The sequence below is a fragment of the Alosa pseudoharengus genome, unplaced genomic scaffold (genome assembly GCF_046254945.1).
Source record: "Alosa pseudoharengus isolate Yale_2024_CS ecotype anadromous, Long Island Sound unplaced genomic scaffold, YU_APseudo_1.1 YU_APseudo_1.1_scf_16, whole genome shotgun sequence".
NCBI classification, from domain to species: domain Eukaryota; kingdom Metazoa; phylum Chordata; class Actinopteri; order Clupeiformes; family Clupeidae; genus Alosa; species Alosa pseudoharengus.
The window spans coordinates 3,174,143-3,200,154 of NW_027468630.1; the positions used below are offsets into that span (position 1 = coordinate 3,174,143).

General features: G+C 42.4%; 1 protein-coding gene across 5 annotated transcripts in view; it reads right to left on the reverse strand.

Annotated features, from left to right (window-relative positions):
• LOC143125327 (transcription initiation factor TFIID subunit 4) overlaps nucleotides 1-26,012 on the reverse strand; it is a 111,510-nt gene that overhangs the window by 73,349 nt on the left and 12,149 nt on the right. The window contains exons 2-7 of one of the 5 annotated variants that reach the window (XM_076286678.1): nucleotides 10,217-10,389; nucleotides 5,754-5,804; nucleotides 4,392-4,583; nucleotides 2,685-2,807; nucleotides 1,861-1,950; nucleotides 209-391 (exon numbers count right to left, since the gene is read on the reverse strand). In XM_076286678.1, the coding sequence (XP_076142793.1) occupies nucleotides 209-391; nucleotides 1,861-1,950; nucleotides 2,685-2,807; nucleotides 4,392-4,583; nucleotides 5,754-5,804; nucleotides 10,217-10,389 (812 nt within the window). Of the gene's footprint in view, nucleotides 1-208; nucleotides 392-1,860; nucleotides 1,951-2,684; nucleotides 2,808-4,391; nucleotides 4,587-5,753; nucleotides 5,805-10,216; nucleotides 10,390-26,012 lie in introns of all 5 variants that reach the window. The other 4 variants (XM_076286677.1, XM_076286679.1, XM_076286680.1 and 1 more) reach the window with 4 other exon arrangements.

Sequence of the window (26,012 nt, forward strand, 5' to 3'; positions counted from 1 at the left end):
CACCACAGTCATCAAATACTCATGTCACACACTTACACACAACACACAGGGCACACACACACACACACACACACACACACACACACACACAAGGTCATCCATGAGTTGGCAGTGCCTCGCTTCACTGCCTGGTGACCGCCCCCCCCCCGGTGTTGGGTGGTGCCCGGCTGTAGGGGTGGTGTGTGTGGTTGCAGGCGGACGCACGTACCAGCGCAGCTGAGTGGGCACCTGCGGGCAGCGGGCTGTTGGGCTGGCGCGGGCGGACAGCTGGCACCACCGTGGCCGTGACCGGGACCGGGCTGGCGGTGGCGCCGGGTTTGACCACGCCCGGCGGATGGGTCAGAGACTGCTGGCTGTTGAGCAATGAGAGCCGCAGTGCCGGGAGACTTTTCTGTAGAGGGAGGGAAGGAGGAGGAAGAGGAGGAGGAAGAGGGGGAGAGAGAGAGAGAGAGAGAGAGAGAGAGAGAGAAGGCAGAAAGAGAAAAAGAAGGACAGAGAGAAGAGAAGAGAAGAGAAGAGAAGAGAGTGGTCAAGAGAAGAGAAGAGAGTGGTCAAGAGAAGAGAAGAGAGTGGTCAAGAGAAGAGAAGAGAGTGGTCAAGAGAAGAGAAGAGAAGAGAGTGGTCAAGAGAAGAGAAGAGAGTGGTCAAGAGAAGAGAAGAGAGTGGTCAAGAGAAGAGAAGAGAGTGGTCAAGCATAAAACAATCAGGTGATGCCTCCTGTTAACTTGATTTTTCTGCCCATATTGGACAAATTATCGGAACGTCACATACTGTATTACCAACCGTCACGTATGTCCAACCTCTTACGTGTGTGTGTCACTTAATATTAATTTCTATACAAACCAAGACGGCGGATTCCTAAAGAAACGCAAGCACCCACACCATAAGTTTATCTAAATTAGCTATGTACCAAAAATTACATTTTACCGTGACTCGAAGAACTGTAAACAGTGTTGTAAGGCACAAATCCAAATACAAATCCACTTGGAGGTCCAGTGGAATTTTGAATTGCGACGACGAGAATTCTCGGGCTTACCGTTGATGTGCCGTGAGAAAGGTTGGGAATAAGTACCCACCAGCCCAGCACTAAACTCTGAGCGTGTTAAACAAAATTGGATATTTCAGGCAGTAAAAGCCCTGGTAAGAATCAAACCAGATTTTGTTCAAATCTACACACCTATGGCTACTGAAAAATGTAAGGTTCATTTAGCAAATGTCATTTTGAAGTATTAAAAAACATCGTTGTTTTAGAATTTTCGAACAAAATGGTTGGTAATTAGCATGTTTACGATATATCTTGTCCCCATCAATCCCATCCCGATTGCGATCCTATCAATCAACAGACTTCCCACAACTCCAATGATCGACAGGGCAAAGTCCAGACAAGGACAAAACCAAACATTGGGCAATACAGGTGCTTTGAATTTTCTTCAAAGTTATCTCTTTGTGAGAGAGTGTGTGTGTGTGTGTGTGTTTTGCAGTTGACTGTTGAGAGTGACTGTTTGTGTGTGTGCGTCAATCTAAGTGTGTAAATGTGTGTGTATGCAAATGTCTAAATGAGTGTGGGTGTGTTCCCTGTGTGAGAATGTGTGTGTGTGTGTGTGTGTGTGTGTGTGTGTGTGTGTGTGAGAGAGAATGGGGGGCGCTGCTGATGTGACTCTCATCTGAGTTGGCTGGATAAGTCCTACAGGAGAAGTCAGGCGCTGCCCCAGGCCTCTGTCACACACACTCTGGAGTCAAGCCAGAGAAGCAGCAAACATGACACACACACACATGCCTTATTCATGTCTCCCATCAAAACACACATATGCATATCTCTCTAAGCTAAGTGTACAACCTGAGCGTGGGTGCAGAACCAACCTTGAGGAACGGGACCAGATAGGGCTGCGGCGACGACTTGAGTTCTGTCTGTAACCTGCTGGTGAACTCCTCCGGCTCAATCTTGGCATCCTGAAACAGATGAAGAGTAAAAGCAATGGGAGAGAGGGAATCCATATCAGCTTGGTGTAAAGATTTACATTAAGCCTATGTGTGTTGTAAAGATTTACATTAAGCCTGTGTGTTGTTAAAGATTTACATTAAGCCTATGTGTGTTGTTCATTTCAGCCTATGTGTGTTGTTAAAGATTTACATTAAGACTATGTGTGTTGTTAATTACATATTACAGACACGTGGCTGGTTGGAAATTAAAATCATGAGTATGATTTGCATGCATACAAACATACACAGGCAGGTCGTTTGAGTGTTTTGTGATGCCATCTACAGCTAACAGGAGGGTATTACATTTACAGGGCCACATCAGACCCTTCACACTCTGAACAGCCTACTGTCAGAGTTAAAAGCCTTGTGGGTATTTTTGTCCACTAGGCTATCTGCATATCCACATATACAAATACACACATCTCTTCTTCACACTCAAACACCCCCCCCCCCTCTCACACTCACACACACACACACACACACACACACACACACACACACACACACACACACACACACACACACACACACACACACACACACACACACACACACACACACACACACACACACACACACACACACACACACACACACACACACACACACACACACACACACACACACACACACACACACACGATTATCCTTTGGCTACCATCCAACATGGCTGCCAGTCTGATTGCTGAACGCTGAAGACTCACCAGCAGGTCCTGGACCAGTGCCTTAACGTTGCGAGATGTCTCCGGGGAGGGGGAATTATGGGATGCCAGCTTGATGAGCGTGGCCAGGAAGTTCTTGCACTTCTTCACGTTCTCCTGCATCTCCTGCGGTAGAACAGAGCACAGCGGGTGGAAGCGTGAGATTTGGCAGAGACAAGCTGAGACCAGTCAGACGCTGGTCGAGGGTGTGGTGTCTGGGTGAGAGCAGCTGTGTGTGTGTGTGTGTGTGTGTGTGTTCTGCTGAGCATGCCTGCTAACTGGCTTCAATCAGAGTGCCTGTTTACTCACAACAAATACAAAGCTTCCTTTAAGACTTAACCATTTAGGTTCTACATGGCATATTTCTATGTTCTAAATAGGACGAGGGAGAAGAATGTTTAAGGGTTCCAAGAGGAACTTAAGGTCTTGGAGAGGGTCAGAGGGGAACCTTTAATAGCTAATAGAGGAACCTTTAAGGGGACTGAGAGGAATCTTTAATGGCTCATAGAGGAACCTTTGAGGGCTGAGAGAGGGACCTTTAAGGGCTAGGAGAGGGACCTTTAAGGGCTAGGAGAGGGACCTTTAAGGGGACTGAGAGGAATCTTTAATGGCTCATAGAGGAACCTTTGAGGGCTGAGAGAGGGACCTTTGAGGGCTGAGAGAGGGACCTTTGAGGGCTGAGAGAGGGACCTTTGAGGGCTGAGAGAGGGACCTTTAAGGGCTAGGAGAGGGACCTTTAAGGGCTAGGAGAGGGACCTTTAAGGGCTAGGAGAGGGACCTTTAAGGGCTAGGAGAGGGACCTTTAAGGGCTAGGAGAGGGACCTTTAAGTGTGCTGTGAGGATGAGCCAGTGGAGAGCCTGAGGCGTCTCTGTGTGAGCACTGATGGCAGTGGGGCTGTGTGAGAGATGAGAAGTGACAGCACCCATCAGCCATCATGCCTGCTCTCCCATAATGGCTCCCATGCGTTTTGTCATGTTGGCTTTAATTAGTTTAATGCTAAATGTTAATGTAATTAGAGTTCCTGACACACAAACAATATGTTTGGTGAGGCTACTATGATCATGTTTTTGCATCTTTCTCAGGCATATGAGGTCCTAATGAGGGTTTTGTGTGTGTGTGTGTGTGTGTGTTTTTTCCCCCCTTGCATGCATGCCTGTGGAAGCACTGCTGAGCTTTATGCCAACATGGGGCATGTCTCCACGGTAACATGCCCACAGCAGGGTGAGGCCCGGGGCTGCCATGTGTGTGTGAGGTCTTCTGCCCAGCCTCTCTGTGTGTGTGTGTGTGTGTGTGTGTGTGTGTGTGTGTGTGTGTGTGTGTACAAAAAAGAAAACAAGAAGGAGAGAGAGAGAGAGAGAGGGGATAAGAGATAAAGAAGGACATCAAGAAAGACATGAATAAGGACAGGAGAAAGAGAGAGGGAAAAGGGAGTGAGACAGAAAAAGTAGAGATTAACAGAGAGGGAGGGAGAGAGAGAGAGAGAGAGAGAGAAATGCTGCCCATGTCCATGGCCAGCTGTGTGAGTGCGGGCATGGCCGTGACAAAGCCAGCCTGCTGGCAGCTGTGACAGCCCCCGCCGCCAGCAGACCAGAGAGAGGGATAGAGAGAGGGGCAGGGGAAAAGAGAAAGGGAGGAGTGCATACGTAAACGAGAGCAAAATGAGAAGAGGGAAAAGACACCAGACAGAAAATAAAGAGGAGAGTAGCAACCTGCGAGATGACAGAGACCCCGGGGGCAGGAGGGGGGGCAGGAGGAGGGGCGGCGGCCGCGGCCGGCGTGATGCTGGGGGGGGCGGGCTGGACGCCGGTGGCCTGGGGGGGCAGTCCTGCCGCGGGGAGCTGCTGCTGAGGCTGAGGCTGCAGCGGTGGAGCTGGAGCCGTCACCGCCACCACCGCCGGGGCCTTCTGGACGAGAGACAAACAGGACGTGACGCATGGCTCGCAGCAAGGCCACAGAGAACAGGAGGGCCGCGCACGCGGGGGGGGGCTGTCACATCGCGTGTCCCCGCCGCAGCGGATGCCACTCTGCGGAGGGGTGTGTGTGAGTGTGTGTGTGTGTGTTTAAATGGGGCTGAGGTCTGACATAGGGCAGCTCAGATTCGTGATGGCATACCTCACATAGACACAGACCACACACACACACACACACACACACACCTTCCTTTTCTCCACAGTGACCGCTTGAATACACCTGACACTTATGACATGCAAAAGGCTGGTGAAAACATCACATTGATGATACTGCACATAGCTAAACCTTTGTGGGGTGCATTACAGAAGTGATAATCCAAACAGATGTTTGATGTGCGACTGTCGACAGCTCTCCTGCAAGCTGACACATGTTCATCTACATCAAGCAAATGGTCAGTAAATACAGTAAATACGCAACACAGGCAAACACAGTAGCTCACTCTTGGAAGTCATTCAGGTTAAGTGACCTTAAGCACTATTGAGAGATTGGAGCAACAAAAGCAATGCATTTTGAGGGGGAATTGGAACATGCCATAGAACAAATAATCTGTAAAAGAAGAGAACATGTTGAGGAGGAGGGAAAGTACAGTATACAAGCTTTATATGGGGCCCTGATATCAAAGTTCAGAAAAAACAGAAAGGATGTCTAGCACTGCACCAGGTGAAAATACAAGCAGAAATACTTTAAATTTGACTTGCTTTGAAGACTTGCTTTGAATTTACTGTAAGGAGATATCAAACGACTATTAGAAACACTGTATAATAATGCTATAATAACTCAACAAGCAATGTGGAAGATGATTTCTGGGAGTTGAAGTTTAAAATATCATGAAGTTTAACTCTATGACAGATTATGATGGGACAGAAAAGGTTATGGCAGGATATCTGGGTTATCTTTCAGAGGCCTAAAGGGGTCTCATATGAAGTGGTCCCCTCTATAGGAAGCCAGAAAAAGTCAGTAAGACAGCCAAAGTTATCACAGGCAGTGAGATATTATGAGGGGCAACTCATGGCTAAGGGGCTGGGTCAGAGGTTGAATGGGAAGGTCGGAGGTCACAGAGGGTTATAGGAGGGGTCAGAGGGCAAGGGTTACTGCTGCACCTTGGCCTGGACAGCAGGGCCTGGACGGATGGCTTGAGTGGTCACAGGAGACTGCAGGAGAGACAGAGAGAAAGGAGTGAGCAAAGGAAAGTAAGGGAGAGAGAGAGAGAGAGAGAGAGAGAGAGAGAGAGAGGGAGAGGAAAAAGGAGAAAGACAAGAAATGGGGAAGGGGAGAGAGAGGGATCAGTGCATCAGCAAACAAATCGTCACACCAAGACAAGCAGAAGGGCATCAAAAGCAGAAATAGGACAACAGGAATTCATTCAATACATTTAGATAGAAACCTTTAAGCAGGACATAAACTCATGTCACCATGGCATAGAACTATTACAGTCCCACACTTACACACTTTACACTTGCTTTAGATAAGATGACAAAAACCCTGGAAAAGCAAAGTCACGTATGAACAATTTGGGGAGAATGGCTTAACACTCTGAACAGGAAGACAGTGATGACCACTGAAGTAGGCACAGGGAGGGTCGCATTTATCAGTCAATGCTGATCACTGTGGACTCCAGACATCTAGCTCAAGGCATCACCAACAGCCTACATGTATCATCCAGGCCAATCCCGCACCTCAGGCAGGCACAGAGAATGCACTATGCGAGGAATGAGGAAACAGTGTGAGCCGGTCCAGTGCCACACACACGCAGACATCGACACAGCCGGGAAGCACCATCCTGGTGGCATCTGTCTACACTGGGCAGCCATGTGGACGTGCACTCTGCGCACAAGCCTGACATTACACACACACACACACACACACACCCACCCCACTATCCTGACCACCATCCCAGCATGAGTAGGGGTGTGTGTGTGTGTGTGTGTGTGTGTGTGTGTGTGTGTGTGTAGGTGGGTGTCTGTCTGTCGCTCCCATCAGCAGCTGTGTCCCCTCAGGGGAGGGAGGGGAGAGACGGGGGTGGTGATGAGGGGGTGTGTGTGTGTGTGTGCGTGTGTGTGTGGGGGGGTACCGGAGAGCCTGGGAGCGATGCAGGAGAGTTGGGGGGGTAAAGGGTGGGAGGTGTGGGATCTCGGAGGCTTCGAGCCCCCCCAGCGATGCCATGGCAATCTGCCACACGTTGAGGGGCTCTAATGGTTGTTAGCTTTTTAAAACAATCAGGCAGCTGGATGGTGAATGATTTAATGCGAGTGGAAGGAAGCGAGGGACGACTTCCTCACTTTTCCCTCTGTCTTCTTCCTCTTTCCCCTTCCTCTCTCCTCCCGCATCTCTCCCCCTGTACTCTCCCTCTCTCTCTCTCTCTCTCTCTCTCCCCCTCTCCTCTCCTCTCCCTGTCCCATCCACTCCCTGGCTGAGTGGCACACAGTCTAGAGGGACACTGGGAATACAGCTCATTTACATTTGTGTCAAGGGTATCTTGTCTAAACACCACAATTAGCGCACAATGCAGAGTCAAGCTGTACATAATTACTGACACAAGTCTTATTCAAAGATGCTGTCCGGCTGCCAATAGCTCCAAAACATAACCAAGGCTAGGGATGATGGTACATGACCCGAGTTTGTAAATCCTTTTAACAGTGAATCACTCTCCAGGATCCACATAAAATTAACTTTTTTTTTTAAATTAAATTGAAAGTTAATTGTTTGTCATTTTTGACAAGCAGCAAAGTAGTGTTAATAATTAGTTGGCATGACTCCATGTGCAATTTCTTAGACTCATGGATATCTTTGATCAATGTGATAAGCCTATGCCTCCACCTAGTGTCAGTGAAGCAGTGTAGCAAGTACAGTGGATTGAGAGAGAGAGAGAAAGAGAGAAAGAAAGAGAGAAAGAAAGAAAGAAAGAAAAAAAAACAGAGAAACAGAGACAGAGAGAGAGAGAGAGAGAGAGAGAGAGAACCACACACACACACACACACACACACACACACACGCACACACACACACACACACACACACACACACACCATTCATACTAAAATCAACCTGTGTCTGGCTCAGGTCAAGAGTTGAGCCAAATGACCCAGGTCAACCCTTTCATACTAAAATTGTCCCTAGTCGAGCATCAGTGTATATATAGGGCAGGAGAGGGATATTAACTTTCACATACATGGGCACTGCTCTACTTGAAAGCACAGAGCTATTGATTACCACTTCCCGCATTTCCCAGAAATGACCAAAAATCGGTGAAAGTGTTTTTTTGTAATGAGTATCCATAGGTGTCCACTAAAAGAGCTAGATAGAGCCAAGGAGGCTAATCTCAAGACAATACACAGAAACATTGTATGGCAATAAGAAGGGCTCTGTCACCCCCTGGTGGTGAACAAAGGCATATACAAGTATACAGGTAGGTATGAAGTGAAACTGACAAATGAGACATTGTAATTGACAGGATAGTTATCAACCGTTTTACTGGAATCAATGAATGGAATCAATGAATCAGATCCTTCACCAAGGACGTAATGAGCCATGTCTGTTTTGTCATTTAGTTGGTTTGTTGGCAGAATTATGCGATGGGCCAAGAAGGAACCCACAATATTGTGGTGCTGATCCGAGTCACACAACACCCAAATTATTAGAACTGGGGTCACAGCCTACACAAAATTGACAAAATATCTATAAAAGTTAAGCCTGCATAATCAGACAGAATGCAGCCCTAGTCCAGCACATGAAAATATCAAGCGCTATGGATTCCTTTTATTAACTGCCACCATTCAATTCATGTGGCTTGCAGATCCCCTGTTGTGGTGGTGAGTGGGAAGAGGAGGGAATCAACTGCTAGATTATTTACCAGTTTACCACCAGCCTTTTGCCCCTCACACCACATCACTATCCACAATCACCCCTCTTACTAATAGTGAACTGAACACCAACACCCCCCCACAGTCAATACAACGGAGATAACGAAGTCAATTACCTAACAGTTCACACAAATGACTAAAAACTAAAATAGTGCACATCATAGAGTCAGCACAACTCTTTCCAGCTCTTTCCACTGACTGCCTAGTACTGTCAACATCAAGCTCAATGCTTTCGTTCTGGCCTTCAGAGAAAACCACTGAGCTCCATGAACTCCGAGAAACCCACAAAATCCTCCATTTCAGCCAGCCTCTCTGTCTTAAGGTGACCCCAAACAATCCAATCTTTCCATAAAATGAAACAATCACAACCTTCTGTGACCCCTTGAAAAGTATGCTTTTCCTTGGCTCAACACACAGGGATGCCAACAGGTAAGGGGTAGAAAAGGTGAGAACATTGCAAGGAAAGATTAAATTCACCACAAGTATGGGACCTCAGAGCATGTTCTTCTGGGACGTTACATTTCTGGTCTTCTCGGCTACTTAAAGAGAAATTGTGCATAGAATTAAGTGCATATTTTTTATATCATATTCTTTCACACCTAAAATAGCACCTTTGCTACACTTTTATTGAGTGATCATTACGAGAGCTACTATTAACAGTCTATTAACTTGACACTAGATTTAAGAGCAGTAATTAAGCATTTAAAAAACTTTATTCCATGGATGAGGTCCGATCACTGGCTCATTTATCCCGGAGGAACAGAGATAACCACAGGTAGATGATCGCTAAACCAACATGATGAATATTCATCTCTCAGGTGACAGTGATGAAAGACCATCTAGCAGGTAGGTTGTGATGAGCGCACCTCTATGCAAAATGAATGAGCTCATTACCCAAGGCAAACCAAGGAACAGCGGCAGCCATTAAGAGAATGGTAATCAATCAGACTTAATCGGAAATGAGGACATGGAGAAAAATAAAATGAACTTAATTTGATTAAACATGGTCTTACCTGTTGTGTCTCACACACGTGGCTAGCATAGCCAAACATATGTAGAGTGAGACCACATACTGGTAAAGAGTTTTTTCTAAGTTTCTAAGACATGTTTCTTAGAGATGTGACAGTTATACAGTGTTTACAGAGACTGTGGTTAGTAAGATACGCACTTAAATGCCATCAAGAACAAACATGGATGGAGTTGGAATTGGAACTGGAACTGTTGCTAGTGGCACATGCCTCTATTAAGAATTATCAAATCAAACTGACCAATGATCAATCATAACATAGACATGAGGCATACTCACAGGAATATGGATAAGATAGTCTACTTCAGACAAAAATCTGTTTCTTTTCAACTGTTCAAGAAATGTTTTCTTTAGACCTTTCTGATAACTAAGTAGTCAGCTCATTCTAGAATCTTGTAAAACTGAAAAAAAAGGAAAGACAGGGTAACTGACAGCTGACTAACACCAATATATAGAATACACAATTATTTTCCTGGTGAGAAATATATTCAGTAGGTTCTAAACCACTAGCACAAAAAATATCACAACATTAAAACAAACAGATATACACACACATACATGCACACGCACGCACACACACACACACACACATGTACACACGCACACACACACGCACATACACACACACACACACACACACACACACTGTGGGACGGCAGGGGTGACCCTGTCTCACCTGGGGCGTGGTGACTCTGAAGGTGGCCCCTGTGGTGGGGGCGGCCGGCCGGGGGGAGATGCTGCTCTGGGCTTGGGCCTGGGCCTGGGCCTGGGCTTGGGCTTGGGCCTGTGCCAGAGCCTGCTGGGGCACCATCACCAGCTGGCCCATCTCTGTCCTCACCAGAACCATGCCTGCAATGCAACACACACAGACACACACAGTCCACGGTTATTTACAGCAAAGTCATGTCATGCATACCACGTGGCTCAGAAACACACATCATACAAAGTCAAAGTCATATACAATGCCAGGGTTGGAATTTCACGGGCGGCCACCTTGCGTTGGCCGTGATGCCCCTTTGAAAATCAGAGGTTCACAGGCCACTGTGGCCTTGGTGCCCCCTTCTTTCAATATTCTTCTTTGCGTCCGACTAATAGCCTGTCTTGACTTTGGCCTGTCAAAATAATGTAAGCATTCACAGCGCAAATTAATTTAGTCTTTTATGCAGTACAGACAGTTCACCCATTCTTCTCTGATGAACCACTCGCGAAGTAGCCTACTCATCAGACAGACATCATGCATCACATGAAATAGCTTTTTCTCAGCTTTTAAACGATGTTATCCGCTAGTTGCTATGGTAAACGGTTCGTGAGAAAAGTAACTTTAATTTTATCATATTATTCTATAGTTCTCACAAACTCTTCCCTCAACACGACAAAACATATATCAAAAATAAACAGCAGACCTTACTGAACACTAAGGTGTAAAGCAATCCCCTGTACAGTTAGCCAATCCAGAGTAATCCAGTTTTGAATACGCAGCAAATTTCTACATGCATGTCTCCAACTTTGGGCTTTAAGTTTCACAATGTGTTTAAATTGTTCAATGCACAATTTCATAACATCCCAAATACAAAATAATTGTTACAAATATCACCTAGATATCTGTAAATATTAAAATCAGAGGATATACAACTGACTAAGAGTGTGTCAAAGAAGCATGCATGTAGGCCATTTGAGTTTTATATTAAATTGTTCAATACATGATTTCATAACAGGCCAAATAGAAAAGAAATGTTAAATATAGCCTAGATATCTGTAAATATTACAATCAGATGATTTACAGTTCTGTGTAATATGACATGTTTCATGTTTTTGTAATGTTTCATGATGCAGGTCTGCTGCTGTGAATAGGCTAAATACAACTTTGATCATTTTATCTACCGTATAGTTAACTTTGGCCTTGGTGCCCTGACGTGTGGCCTTTGTGCCCCCCGTCAAATATGCCCAACTGACGGCTAAGTGGCCTTGCCCCTAAAATTATGAAATTCCAAGCCTGCACAGTGCAGTCATAGAAAGACTAAATTATTCCAGATACAGAGCTGTGCGGATGAGTTTCAGAACTCTGTTCTAAAATGATTTCACACAGAATGATGTGGTAATAGCCAAAGACCAACACTGACAGACTGGGAGAAACTGTCATAGTAGTGTAAGTCATAAGGCTGAAGTAACACATGATATCGCACAGTTGAGGGCAGAGACCAGGGCTGGGCTTCACAGTATGACATGGCTTGGCTGTGTGAATATTGTGAATGCATGTGGAAACATAAGCACAGCAGCAAGCGGAACAGAGGACCATAACGTTACTTTACTGCATAACTATGGCATTTGACGAGTAGAACGGCACAAAATAAACAGAAATGCCAAAAATAACTCAAGTCATAAACAACACATCAGCCACACACCAAAGTCTCAAAACAGTATAAGGTGACAAAGAAATCAAATAAAGCAGTGACTTATCGCATCTAATTTGGTCATAAGCAATTGCAAAAAGATGCCTGACAACTTTTGGGAACAACTGGCGTAGAACAGAACCAGGGTGTGCAATTGAGAGTCAGTGGGACTAGATGGCAGTACTGTCAAGCAGATCAACTGAGAGCAGGCGCTAACATGGGAATGTGCTCCGAGACAACACACCAGTACACATGCTGAAGATCTGCAGGAAGACAGATCCCTTCTGTAAATCAGCTCATTGAAACAACTCACTATGGCACATACACTTGTCTACCTTCAAAGCTTTAACAGCATCTAACCATTTGCTGCCAATGTCAATGCAAAAATCCCTGTGTTATTTGGATACACCCCCCCCCACCCCCCCCCCCCCCACCCCCAGAGTGGCCCAATTTTAACCCTGCATTTTGGTCTACCACCAGTTTAAGTTATCACATTAAAAAATGGCTAAATTAAATTATATTTAGGGGTTGCAAAAGACAAAAGAAAAATCACCTATATCACTAGCTTCCTTAAACTTCAAAACATTAACATGGAGATACATAAAGGACATATAAGCATAAACTGCAACTTATTTGGTACATATTATAGGGAACTTACCATTTTAATAGTGAATATCATTACACAACATTATACTAATGTATTTCTACAAGTCTGTTCAATTTGCTAATTCAGATGGAGAATTGGCAAGCTCTTTGACAATTGTGCTTTTGTTTGAGTCAGGATAGCTTTCTCTGTGGCGTTTATCCACCTGTAGTAAGAATTGTTTCCTTCTTCTGATTTGGTTAATATCGCATTAAAGTCCTGTATATTAATACCCCTTTCTGCAGTGTCATGTGGTGATTCTTCATTTCTTGGCTTTCCATGGCTTTTTGTTCTTCCAGTGTATTTCCTCAGCAGTCATATACTTTTGACTGAGGTAACATGTTCATCTTTGCTTAGGCAACGGTTAGCATATGGTACACTATTCTGCCTTTTGCTGCCTTGTTACATTCAATGGCAATAGTGTCAAGAGAATATTACTTATTATTGAAATGTATTACCCTGGAAATTCCAGAGCTCTCACAAAAGCACTGTATTATAACCTCTTTATTATAATATTTTGAGATACTCATTTTTGGTTGTTCATGAGCTGTAGATCATAATCATGATTAAAACAAAAAACGGCTTAAAATATTTCACTTTATATCTAATGAAAAAGCTTCACATTTTTAAATAAATTAGGGGGGGGAGGAGACTTTTTCGCAATATTCACATTTTTTGAGACCCACCTATATATCATTAATATCAAGATAAGAAAAATTGTTGTTGAAAAATCATGTAGCAGAATTCGATCAATATGGACAATATGATCTAGTACATCCCAAATGAGGGACTATTAAATATTAAGGTATGAAAGTACCTAATGTTAGGCCTCCCTACAACCATTTGTCTATTGTGGGTACGTGCAGCATACACTATGTGGTCTGTATCATGAGCTGTCTTATGCCAGCACCTCCGAGGTGGTCATAATGGACTTGTGTGACAAAGTGTTGAGTTTGAAGCTGTGGCACTAAAGTGGTGGTGAAGTACACAATGCTGTCCCTGCCCTACACGCCTGCCATGAAAAGGCCTCGCACACCTGGTGTAGGCTACTCGCCGAGGCGCTATCAGACAAGGCACTATCAGACGCTTGATTTCAAGCAAGTGAGGTGTCAACAGGTTGTCTTTGTCACAGGGTGGTCCAATCCACCATCCTGACTAACGGGCATAGCTGTGTGTGATAGGCTTCAGCCGCAGTGCTGGTCTGCAAAGCCTATGTGTGTCATTTTGAGCAGCAGCTGTCCTACATCTGATCTGAGCTAAATTATGCACACTTACAGACAGTACTATACTCAGCAGTGGTGGACGAAGTACACAAATTCTGTACTTGAGTGAAAGTAGAGATACACATGGTTAAATGTTACTCCAGTAAAAGACATAGGCATTTATTGAGCCTTTCTCCTTCATTCAAGGACAAAATCAACTAAGAATTTTTGTATGTAGAAAGAACTAAAAACAAACTTATGTGATATCTTATCTAAGATACTTCAAAGTAACCACTTTTGCTTTGTTGAATCCTTTACACTTCTCGGACCAAATCAAGACGTTCCCTTTTGTGTTTGATAGTGTCAGATTGTCTATCATTGTATATCTATGTATCATTGTCTATCATCATTTGCTCGATAGTGTCATGAGGTCAGTTATGGTAGCATCAATGTTGTGAAAAGGGGTCAACAAGGTACAGTAAATAATAGTGGATATAACTATAACATAGGTTAGGCAACACCATTATTTAAAGCCTAGCAAGCTTAATAGAAAATACACATGTAAGTACACATGTATTTGGACAGACTTTGTTCCAAAAGGAACTTCAGCTGTACTTCAGCTGTCACAAAATGTAGTGAAAAATTTGTAAAAAGTAAGATATTTGGCCTAGAAATGTACTGGAGTAAAAGTAAAAAGTAGGGCTGTCAATCGATTAAAAAAAAAAATCTAATTAATTACATACTCTGTGATTAATTAATCTAAATTAATCACATATATAATTTTTGCTGTAAAAGTATTTTAAATATTTAAATTAAAATGAATCATTGAATAATCAGCATTATTATTATTTTAATAATGGGCATAATAATATATGATGACCTAATATGCTGAGGAAATAAATTCAAAAGTGCTTCGGGAACAAGTTTTCTTTCACATACAAGGTATTTCAGGCCACAGATATAACCTAGCTCAATGTCAACACTATTTCTTTGCATTGATGTGCGACTTTGGAGTTGATGAACTCTGGTGATATGCAAAATCCTTGCTGCAGACATTGCAGAGGACTTTATTTTAATCAACACTTTATTTTTATCAACACCATAAGGCCGTTTTTTAAAAGTAAATGTTCCAATCAATGATCTAGGCAACACATTTTCTTCTCTCTCATTTTACAGTCTACTGGTTACTGACTACAACGGCTCGGGGTCAAAGGTCATACAGAATCGATTAATCTGCGTTAATTTTTTTAATCAGTTATTTTTTCTCAAATTAATTAATCGAAATTAATCAGTTATTTTGACAGCCCTAGTAAAAAGTTTAACAAAATTGAAATACTCAAGTAAAGTACAGATACATGAAAAAGCGACTTAAGTACAGTAATTGAGTAAATGTACTCAAGTACTGTCCGCCACTGATACTCAGGCGATTCAAAACCAGTCTGAAAAGTTGAGACCGGACCAATTTCGGTGTCCACCACTCTAGTTCATCCAAAACAAACCAGAAAAGGGACTCAAAGTGCTAAATACCGGAATTATCCTTTAAAGGAGAACTCTGGATAATTTTTCACATAGATCTGTTTCTTGAGGTCACTGAATATAGTACTGTCGGTACGAAAAAAAAACGGTGCTGCAGCCAACAGGCTATATTTAACATTTATTTTATATTTGGCCTGTTATGAAATCATGTATTGAACAATTTAAGCACAGCTCAGCTTTAAGAAACTCAAATAGCCTAGATGCATGCTTAGCATTTTGTGATCATTAAGGCTACTTTCCAGTGTTTCCCCTACAAAAGCGCCGCTGCTGGAAATCAAGCGCCAATGCAAAAAAAAGTTGCCTAATTAAAACAGCTTATTAGAACAGCTGCTGTTCGTTCAGGTTTCATGTCAACAAATAATAGTAGGCTAATGTTGAAGGCACAGTCAGGATTCCACAGGAGATCACGCTTGTTTGTGTTTATGTTTAAGTTTATTAGCAGGAGAAAAGGTAGCCTACATTATGTTAACCAAGGAACCAAATTAAACACGCCAGCGAGATAGCTGCCCCTACCTTCAGTAGCCTATTCCCAGATAAATTCCACGCATTGTTTCGTTTTTGTTTGTGATACAGGCAATGATTTCAAGTCTTGTTGCTAATACCTAGGCTGTGAAACTAAGGTCTAGCTAGCCTACTGGTGGGTTTAATTGAATTTGAGTAATAGGATCCGCAACCATTTACATCTGAGATAGTTTGTAATTCCTGCAGAGCTCACCAAAATTATAGATATGATACAAGACACTTATCTGCTATAATCCAAGATAGATTTTCTTCCAATTTTTGAGCATTTATTTTACCAAATGACATGGGAAACAATTCATTTCATCCACATATGCACCATGCACAACAACGCTACAAAGTTAGCTTAAAACCTTGAGAATCAAGCAAGCCGTCATGGCATTAAAGTGACAGGCTGAGTGCCTGAGCGACTTGCACAGCACCAATAATGACATGAAAGAGAAGTCTATATAGTTTATACAGTGCTGTGCAAAAGTTAAGACACCCATGCTGAAAGGGAGGAATAAAAAATACCTTGCCTTTTGTCTTAATGCCTTAATTAATTAAAAAAAATAGGACATCAATTATTTTTTAATGTATTGTAAATAAACAAATGTTTTTATATAAATAAATGTCTTAACTTATGCACAGCACTGTATATTCTAAATAGTAATAGTTTGTACAGTGGCCTACCGTGTACCGTTGTACAGCGGCTAATTACTAATAATGTAAATGAAAAAGGTGAAAGAAAACATGAATAATCCTGTTCAAGTACTGCAATAATCATGCTTTGTAAATGCTTGTGTTGATGGTTATGTCATAATTTGTAACTCAATCTGTCCATTTCTTTCACAAAATCCACCAGAAGTCACCATTTCAGGAATCATTTTTTCAAAATGTTCTCTCTTTTTTTTGGGGCGGGGGGGGGGGGGGGGCGGCTTCCTACGATCAACAGCACCGCTGCTGGAAAATTTTCTAGGGGAAAAACTGCTTTCACAAACTCTTAGTCAGCGGTCTTCTGATTTACCGATATCTAGGCGATATTTGTAACATTTATTTTGTATTTGGCCCGTTATGAAATCATGTGGAACAATTTAAACACATTGTAAAACTTACAGTAAAGCCCAAATTTGGAGACATCCATGCATGTCGAAATTTACTGCAAATTCAAAACTCGATTACTCTGGAACGGCTAACTGTACAGTGGACTGCTTTACACCTTTGTGTTCGGTAAGGTCTGCTGTTTATTCTAATATATGGTTTGTCATGTGTTAAACAAAGGGTTCGTGAAGTATTCCACCGAGATGAATGGGTAGGGAGATGGACGCAAAACCTTCAGTAGAATTATGATTAAATTTAATTATATTATTTACTTTTCTCGTGAACGTTCACCACAGCAATTAGCGGCTAATATTGTTTAAAAGCTGAGAAAAAGCTCTTTTAAGTGATAGCCTATTGTGATGTCTGTGTGATGAGTAGGCTACTTCTCGAGTAGTTCAACAGAGAAGAAATGGTAAATTTGGACGCACTTTCTTTCTTGCGCCGTCACTTTCTCCACTGAGTAAAAGAATAAATTAATTTGTGCTGTGAATGTTAAGATTATTTTGACAGGCCATAGGCTAAATAAAAATCGCTATTAGTAGGACGCAAAGCAGAATATTGAAAGAAAGGGGCACCAAGGCCACTGTGGCCTGTAAACCTCTGTTCCTACCCTGGTTCAGACTAAGGAAGCTTCTGAGGCCATATTCTAATTCTCTAAATATGGTGCTTTAAAGGTGCAGAATTCACATTTGTTTATGTTTATGCTTATATTTAAATTTATTAGCGGACGCTTTCAGTATTCCCCAAGAAACTTGTTTGTTTTTGTTTGGGGGACAGGCTGCCCCCACTTTCTTTGTTTCCAGTTTTCAGGGCCTGAGCTGCCTATAGAGGTGACTGTTTTTTTTTTTTTTTTTTTAACTGTACTCACAGAATAGGAAGCTAGCGCTCTTGCCACATGGTGCTGTTAGTTCATGCATGAGAACTTTGCACTTTGCCAAGCTTTTAAATTAGGGCCCAGTATCATATTTGACATGATTCCTATGTGTTAAACAATGCTAAGCTATATAGTCTACAAAATTAATAAATAAACAAAACCCCACTGTAGATTCAAATGCCTGGTCAACATCTGATCAATGTGACAAAACCACATTAACATGTGACATGAGCATCTGTTTGATCTATTTAAAACCTATTTGATCCCCTATCAAAACATTACCTAGTACTTGGTAAAGAAACCCTTGTTGGCAAGTACAGAGGTCGTTTCTTGCAGTTGATTACCAGGTTTGTACACATCTCCGGAGGAATTTTGGACCACTCCTCTTTGCAGATCCTCTCCAAATCTTTAAGGTTTCGAGGCTGTCGCTTGGCAACTTGAAGATTCAGCTCCCTCCACAGATTTTCTATAGAATTAAGGTCCGGAGACTGGCTAGGTCAAAGTCCTTTTAGGCAAGTCCCTCCACTCAGCGGCCATATTGTAAGGCTATTTGGGCACTTATCGGGCACAAAGACTATACATGGCGGAGCAAGATAGTTTGTCATAGTTCATGTCTATGTACAAGAAAAGGGGATCGAGTCCTGTCTGCATAAAGAGACGTGTCGTTGACGTATTGATGAGCGTATGTAGCAACCGGCCAACAGCAGCAGAATAAATAACAGGCACACAACTGATATAAGGCCGATTTTCTCCAAACTGGAATGCTCAAAAATGCTAAACATGTACTTGAAATGATCAGAAGGGTTTGGGGATCATGAAAACGTGCCCAAAATTCACATTCTTAACTCTATAGAACCAAGACCTTAGCATATGTGGTGAAATTCTGAGCTATGGCCATAGACTTCAATGGAACAGTCGCTGCCTCTGCTCTGCATAAAGGGGGATTTTGACACCCACTGCTCCCCCCCCCATCCTCATGCGACCCGGGTTCCCGGAAGTGGCTCCTGATGAAATATCTTGCTCCGCCATGTATAATCTTTATCGGGCATCTATTTCGCCAGAAATGCACGTGTGCAAGGCTTCAGAACACCAACCTTGGTCCAGCGCATGATTGGCATGATGTAGTCACAACACACCACATGATTGGCACGATGTATTCACAACACACCACACATGATTGGCACAATGTATTCACATATCGACTTTTTTGCTGCGGAAGGGGCGGAATATGTGTAGACTGCCATATTGGCATTAAAAACGAACCACATGCATTTCTCTGCAGGATTTTTTGAGTGCTGTGTCTCCTCATTAGTCTCTGGCTAGGCCACTCCATAATGCTTCTTCTTGAGCCACTAGTTTGTTGCCTTGGCTGTATATTTTGGGTCATTGTCGTGCTGGAAGACCCATCCATGACCCATTTTTAGTGTCCTGGCTGAGAGAAGGAGGTTGTCACCCAGGTACATGGCCCCATCCATCTTTCCCTCAATGCGGTGAAGTTGACCTGTCCCAAGATAGCATAATGCTATATGCTTCCATCTCCATGCTTGTTGGTGAGGATGGTGTTCTTGGGGTCATAGTAAGAATTCCTCTTCCTCATACTTGCATTGATACCAAAGAGCTCGATTTTGGTCTCATCTGACCACATCGCCTTCTCCCAAGCATTCTCTGAATCATTCAGGTGTTCATTGGCAAACTTCAGACGAGTCTATACATGTGCCTACTTGAGCAGAGGGATCCGGCGCTGCTGGATTTTAAGCCATTACGGTCTAGTGTGTTACCAATGGTTTTCTTGGTGACTGTGGTCCCAGCTGCCTTGAGATTATTAACAAGCTCCTCCCGTGTAGTTCTGGGCTGATCCCTCACCTTTCTCATTATCACTGATACCCCACGAGGTGAGATCTTGCCTGGAGCCCCAGATAGAGGAAGTTTGACGGTCATTTGGCGTTTCTTCCAATTTCGGATAATCGCACCAACAGTTGTCTCCTTCTCACCCAGCTTCTTGCCAGTGGTCTTGTAGCCCATTCCAGCCTTGTGCAGGTCTACAATCTTGTCCCAGATGTCCTTAGACAGCTCTTTGGTCTTGCCAATGATGGAGATCGGAGTCTAATTGATTGATTCTGTGGACAGGAGTATTTTATACAGGTAACAAGTTGACAGGTGTCTTTTAAACCAGTGGCGGCTGGTGGTTATAAAAATAACGGAGGAAGGAAGGTGCGCTTGATTGGTGTTGGTGGCAAATGTGAGGTTGTGATGGTGTTGGTGGCATATGTGAACAATAGAGTATGTAGGCTGTCTACCCAGACACATTTGAAGCAGCAGTATGTACTATGTAGCATTTTAACTGGCAATGTTGTGCTATAAAAGCTGTTCTGACATTCTCAGGGGTGGTCCGACCTAAGGAGCTAGGCTAGCATGCAGTAGCCAGAAACGTTGTGGGTTCAATTCTTGGCTTCCACCGCACTTGAGCAAGGCACTTAACCCCAAATTGGTCCAGGGACAATGGGCTTTGTAATATAATTGACATGACAGCTGCATGGAGATATTATGGACATGATGACTGCACTGCTTGATCGTTTGATTTGCAAACAAATCAAAACACCAAGGAAAAAGTTTTCGTTTCTGAGGCTAGTGGAGAGCGCGTGGGTTCTGCAATGGGCTGGATATGTCAACAGGGTAGCCTAATCTGAGGTGTTGAGTGACTTCACACAAAAACACAAAGTTTATAATGTTTCGCCACAAAGTTTACAATGCTTGCCCCCATAGATTGCGTTATAGCTAATTTCGAAGCGCTGGCAGCCAGGGCTGATCTCCGGCTTGGTCGAATCAATTTTTGTCGGGTTTTTGCTTCCCCCAACACGGGGTGACCCTAAGGAAAACAATTTTGGGGTTAAAAATGGCCGGATTTCCCCTTTAACAATTGTTTAGTTAAGGCATAACTTGGATGATTATAATAACACAAAACTATCCAACTTTTTTGTATCAGCAAATCCCTGAACTGTCCACGTCTGTGACTTCCCCAATAGCAGGCAAGGTCAGCAGTATAACCCATTGTTTTCTGTGCTACCAGTTAGCCATGAGTATTGTCATAGCCTACCATGTAGTATTCAGTACACTAGCCTTACAATTGTTTTTGGAATATGAATTTTTGGAACTGGTCTTCCTGCTGCTTTGATCCTAACCTTTGCACTGTAGTTGAATGTATTAAAGGGTTTGTTCAATAAAACATTGACAATGTCCTCTGATTCCATTGTACTCTTTATTTCAATTAGCAATGTAAAACAAGCTTTCCATTCAACACAAGATTCCTCGCTGGTCCGCAGATAACGTTCTTGCATGGTGTAATAACTGATAGCCGCCACCCGTTGGCGATAAATTCCAGAGTCTGTGGCTAGACCCACCCATTCAAACAGAGGAGCTTTCTCCCTTGTCCATTGAAAATGAGGGGATTCACGAGCCGCTGGGGTCTGAGGCGTTTATAATGGACATCAATGAGGGGTTTGTGTTCAATTGTGTGAAGTGTTCAAATAGTAATATTAACAGTAATTCATCAGATTAACAATTCACTTTATATATTTTTTATTTTTCTCTTAAGTTCCTCCCTTTCCTCAATGAAGGAGCCTCCTGTTTTATACAGGTAACGGGTGGAGATTAGGAGTAAAGCGAGAAAAACTTTCCTAAAGCAAATACTAATCTGTGGAAGCCAGAATTATGTATGGTTGGTAGGGGATCAAATACTTATTTCACTCATAGAAATGCAAAATAATTGATATCTTTTATTTTATGAGATTTTATGGATTTTCTTTTCTATTCTGTCTCTCACTGTTAAAATTATATACCATTCATTTCTTTGTCATTGAATTTGATCGAATTAATTTCATCAAGCCAGTACCTTTCCGGAAATGTTGCTGCTGCAGCTGTCATCTTTGGGGGAAAGTCGAAATTGAAATAAAGTTGTATGCAACAGCAACGCCTCACGCGAGGCATCATGTCACGTGACATTTCAAAATTACAACCTGTTAGTAAGCTAGGGTTTGCTGTTGCATACAACTTCATTTCAATTTCGAAAGAAATACTGGACTATGTTATTTAAAAAAAAAAAAAAACGGCGACGAAATTGTGAATTTCCAGAGTGTGTTACTCCACACTAGGCAATCGACTCCTAGGACTTTCCCCTAAAGATGGCAGCTGCAGCAGCAACATTTCCGGAAAGGTACTGGCTTGATGAAATTCATTCTGGACTCTATCCGACCACATAAAGACCTCGGGATACTTCGGTTTGGCTTTAGGGACCCTCTCCTCACTACCACGTAAGTGTAATGTTGTTTGGAACTGTAGAAGAGGTATAAAAATAGCGTTTTGTAGCGGCGAAATGACATGCCCGGGTCACTTCCAGGCTAACGAGTTTTGACTAAAAACGGTAAAATCGAACTTTCTCAAAACACATCCGAATGACATGATTTTGATGTCAACTCAACGTATGTACTCCCAATCAATTCAATTTATTATTTCAAACAAATATTTATATTTCATAATTTATTTAATAATTGGTTGTTATTTTTCAAGATTTATTGACACATCTCATGAAGGTTTGGAAGATTTATTGGAAGGACACATTGAAAAATAGATTGAATAATAGACTATATAGATTGACAACTTGAAGGATTCTAGTATGCAAAATACCTATCGCTAAGCCCCGCCCATCAACCACAGATAAAGTTTATCACCTGCCACATTGACAGCCTACAGCTCCATAGAGTTGCATTAGAAGCTGTAATTTTGTCCAGTTTTATGGGATTTTATTGAGATTTGAGTTGACAGCAATGGCCAAAGTCAAACTATATGCTGGGGATTAATTCAACACTGATACATGGAATATTTGCTTTCGATCTTGATTGATCTCTCTGTAAATGACGTTGAATTAAATTAAATTAACTCATCCCGGCTCTGCCCTATGGATTCCTGGTAAATAACCATATAAAGAAACAGAGCTAAAGTTACATATCCGTAGATTAACCATCCTGTTGTACTCATTTCATGTTTACTAGTTTTGTGTTCTTGGTCAAAAATGACCGCTGCATTATAACTTGTTGTAAATCCATAATAACACATATATGGTCATCTAATCTTGTAATGGAACTATTCTATTGGATAATACCAGTCTTGAATATCCACAACTTTATGGTAGTTAACAACTTCAAACTTTTGAGAGCAAAATTACGTTAATTGACCGTTCGCAAAACCCCGCCCATCGAACGCAGATGAGCCAATGGCAGTCCAGTAGCTCCGTGCAAGCAGACATGGCCCGTCAACTTCACTTTACGGCTCCATAGAAATGTATTGGGAGCCTTGATTTTTGTCCGGTTTTATGGGATTTTATAGTGATATTGAGTTGAGTGAGTTGAAAAGGACAGTCAAATGACATATGTGGGATTAACACAACACCGATACACAGAAAAATGCCTTTCAATCTTGATTACGTTTTCTGTAATTATGTTAAATTAGATTAAATTCTCTCGTCCCAGATCTCCACTATTTTAAAGCAAAGGGTTACTCCTTAGCAAACCATAACTAAACAGTGCTCCACCACATCTGTGGATTAAGCCACACAGTCAACTCAATGTAAGAAAGATAAATAAGGATGTTAATTGTTTTCAGCATTGCCAGCATTGTATATAAAATGATTGTCACTTGGAGGAGACTTGTAGATAACTAACGTTAGCATAGTTAGCTAACCGCTGCTAATAACGTGCTAGCTTCGTCACGTCAGAGAAGCATGGGGCTGTGCACAGTAGTGTAAGATTTATTCACCATATAATAATAAAGTTGAAGTGGCTCTGCAATGTAGGCTATGTTTCCGATTTTTGGCAGCACCATGTTCGTTAAATGACATGGCCCAGTGTGCTTGTAACATGCATGCAAGTCTATCTAGCACAGCTAATATTAATATCAGTGAATCACACTCGCCTCCTGTTTAAGTTTGTCACCCAACAAAGCTAGATATGAGTTTTTATACATGCGTCTCCATGTCATACTGCAGTCTTTCAGCGGATTGTAAATGATTGTACATTTTTTTAGGTCCGTGGCTCTCTAAAAGAGCCTCTTGTGCTGTAACTTTTACAGAGTCTTAACAGCTACTGTACCATTGAATTTCTAGACAACTCCGTTCTGAGTTTGACGGGTGTAGTAACAATAACTAGGGGGCGTGGCTTTTGCGAACGGTCAATTGGTGGCGTTTTGAGCAAGACCGTTTATTTGTATTATCCAAGGGGGCAGGCGAATTCCCGGAAGTAGAAGCATCGATGTAGCGGTGGTTATCAACTCTCTGCTAACCCCATAGAACTCCCATTCATTTTGGATTTTTTTGAACTCCCATAACTTCATATAACATATATCATGTGCCGATATTTTAGCTTCTGTATTATCTACATAAACAATAAAAGGCAAAACAAGACTCGACTACCTCGTACGTGACGTTAGGTTCCCGTAAGAAGAATGTTTAGCATGTCCGGTTGAAGGGAAGCTACCCTGATAGCACAGGGGCGTTGAGTTGAATCAACCTCCGCCGCTTCAAACAAACGTGGATTCAACGCCCCTCAACGCCCCTTTGCTATCTGGGTAACGCACTGAAGGGAGATAACCGTATTGTTTGGATAAGAAGCGTAGTCCAGCCAGCACGGAAACTCGTGAACAAAGCTATGTAGCCTACAATAGCATTGTATGTTAAGGTAAAGCATAGAGGCAAGTAAACCTAATGAAAAACAGTAGTTTTACCGTTAGGTAGTCGATAATCATTTCAGAGGTTTTCGATGGATTGACCGTAGGTCAGAAAAGTGGAAAGAAGATTAGCTTCAAGGCTATAACTTTTTTGTTTTGTTTTACCATGACTGTTTTTGAAGATGATCATGTGTGGTAGTTTCAACATTAACACGACTTGATATCACTTGTGAGGATGATATTAATAATAATACATAAATACATTTTTAACTTTGATGACTTTGAAGGCGAAGGAAGTGTGAGAAGAATTTCTGTGTATCTATCATATGAGTTACAAGATTCAGTTCAATGGCTAACGTCACAAAGTTAAGTGATAGTCTGCGCAGTACTGGGGGGGACCAACTGAAAAATGACTCAGTGCCCTCCCATTGAGAACGACGGAGTCTGTTCGTCCATTTCTTTTACTGTCTATGGTATTATCACTGAATGGGCTTACAGTGATGCTAACAAGGCAGTATTGTATGCCACTAAAAATACTCAAAATATAACTACACTTCTGTGGTAGTGTGGTGAGGGTTTCTACAGACAATATATAGGTTATAACAAGACCTGTATCTATAGGAAGAAAATGCCATGGCTTCCTGGTCTGGTATCGTCCAAACAGCGGGAGTGTTCGATCGGACCAGCAAGCCATGGAACTTTCTTCTGGATAAATTAAAAAATATATAATTTGGACAAGTGCAAAACTCATTACAGACAAACTTTGGACTTGATGAAATGTTTGCACCCCTGTTTTGCACTGAGCAGAACATACATATGTTTGATTACGCACAACTTGTAAGGGAAGAGACAAATCAACTTGTCGCATCTGTGGCAGCCTCAAGTGGTCCTGTGTATGGGCGGAGGACGGCAGAGGACGACGACCGGTTTACTGAGAGTGGCAGGGTTCCAATTAGGTGAGAAGTGTCAGACATGTGTCTGCACAGATGACCATCAGTGTGCACTCATACGAGGAGAGAAGGCACAGTAGGTAGATTAACCCTCATGTGATACGAGGAGAGAAGGCACAGTAGGCAGATTAATCCTCATGTGTACTATACGAGGAGAGAAGGCACAGTAGGCAGATTAACCCTCATGTGTACTATACGAGGAGAGAAGGCACAGTAGGCAGATTAACCCTCATGTGATACGAGGAGAGAAGGCACAGTAAAGTAGATTAACCCTCATGTGTACTATGCGGAGTATGCCAGTCATAAACTGCACATGGACCAAAATGAGAGACTGATGGACTTTGGGGTCACAGAGGTGCTTGCAACTAATGGTTTCAGTAGTAAGTAGAGATGCACCGATTGCAATTTTCTGGGCCGATTCCAATTTTTCATAGAGTTTGACCTGCTGATACTGATTTATTTTTTTATCTTTTCTTTAAAAGAACATTTTAACATAGAAATTTTATCAACTTTTCAATAATGGAATGGCTATTACAAAAATGGAACAGGTGAAAACTGATTATT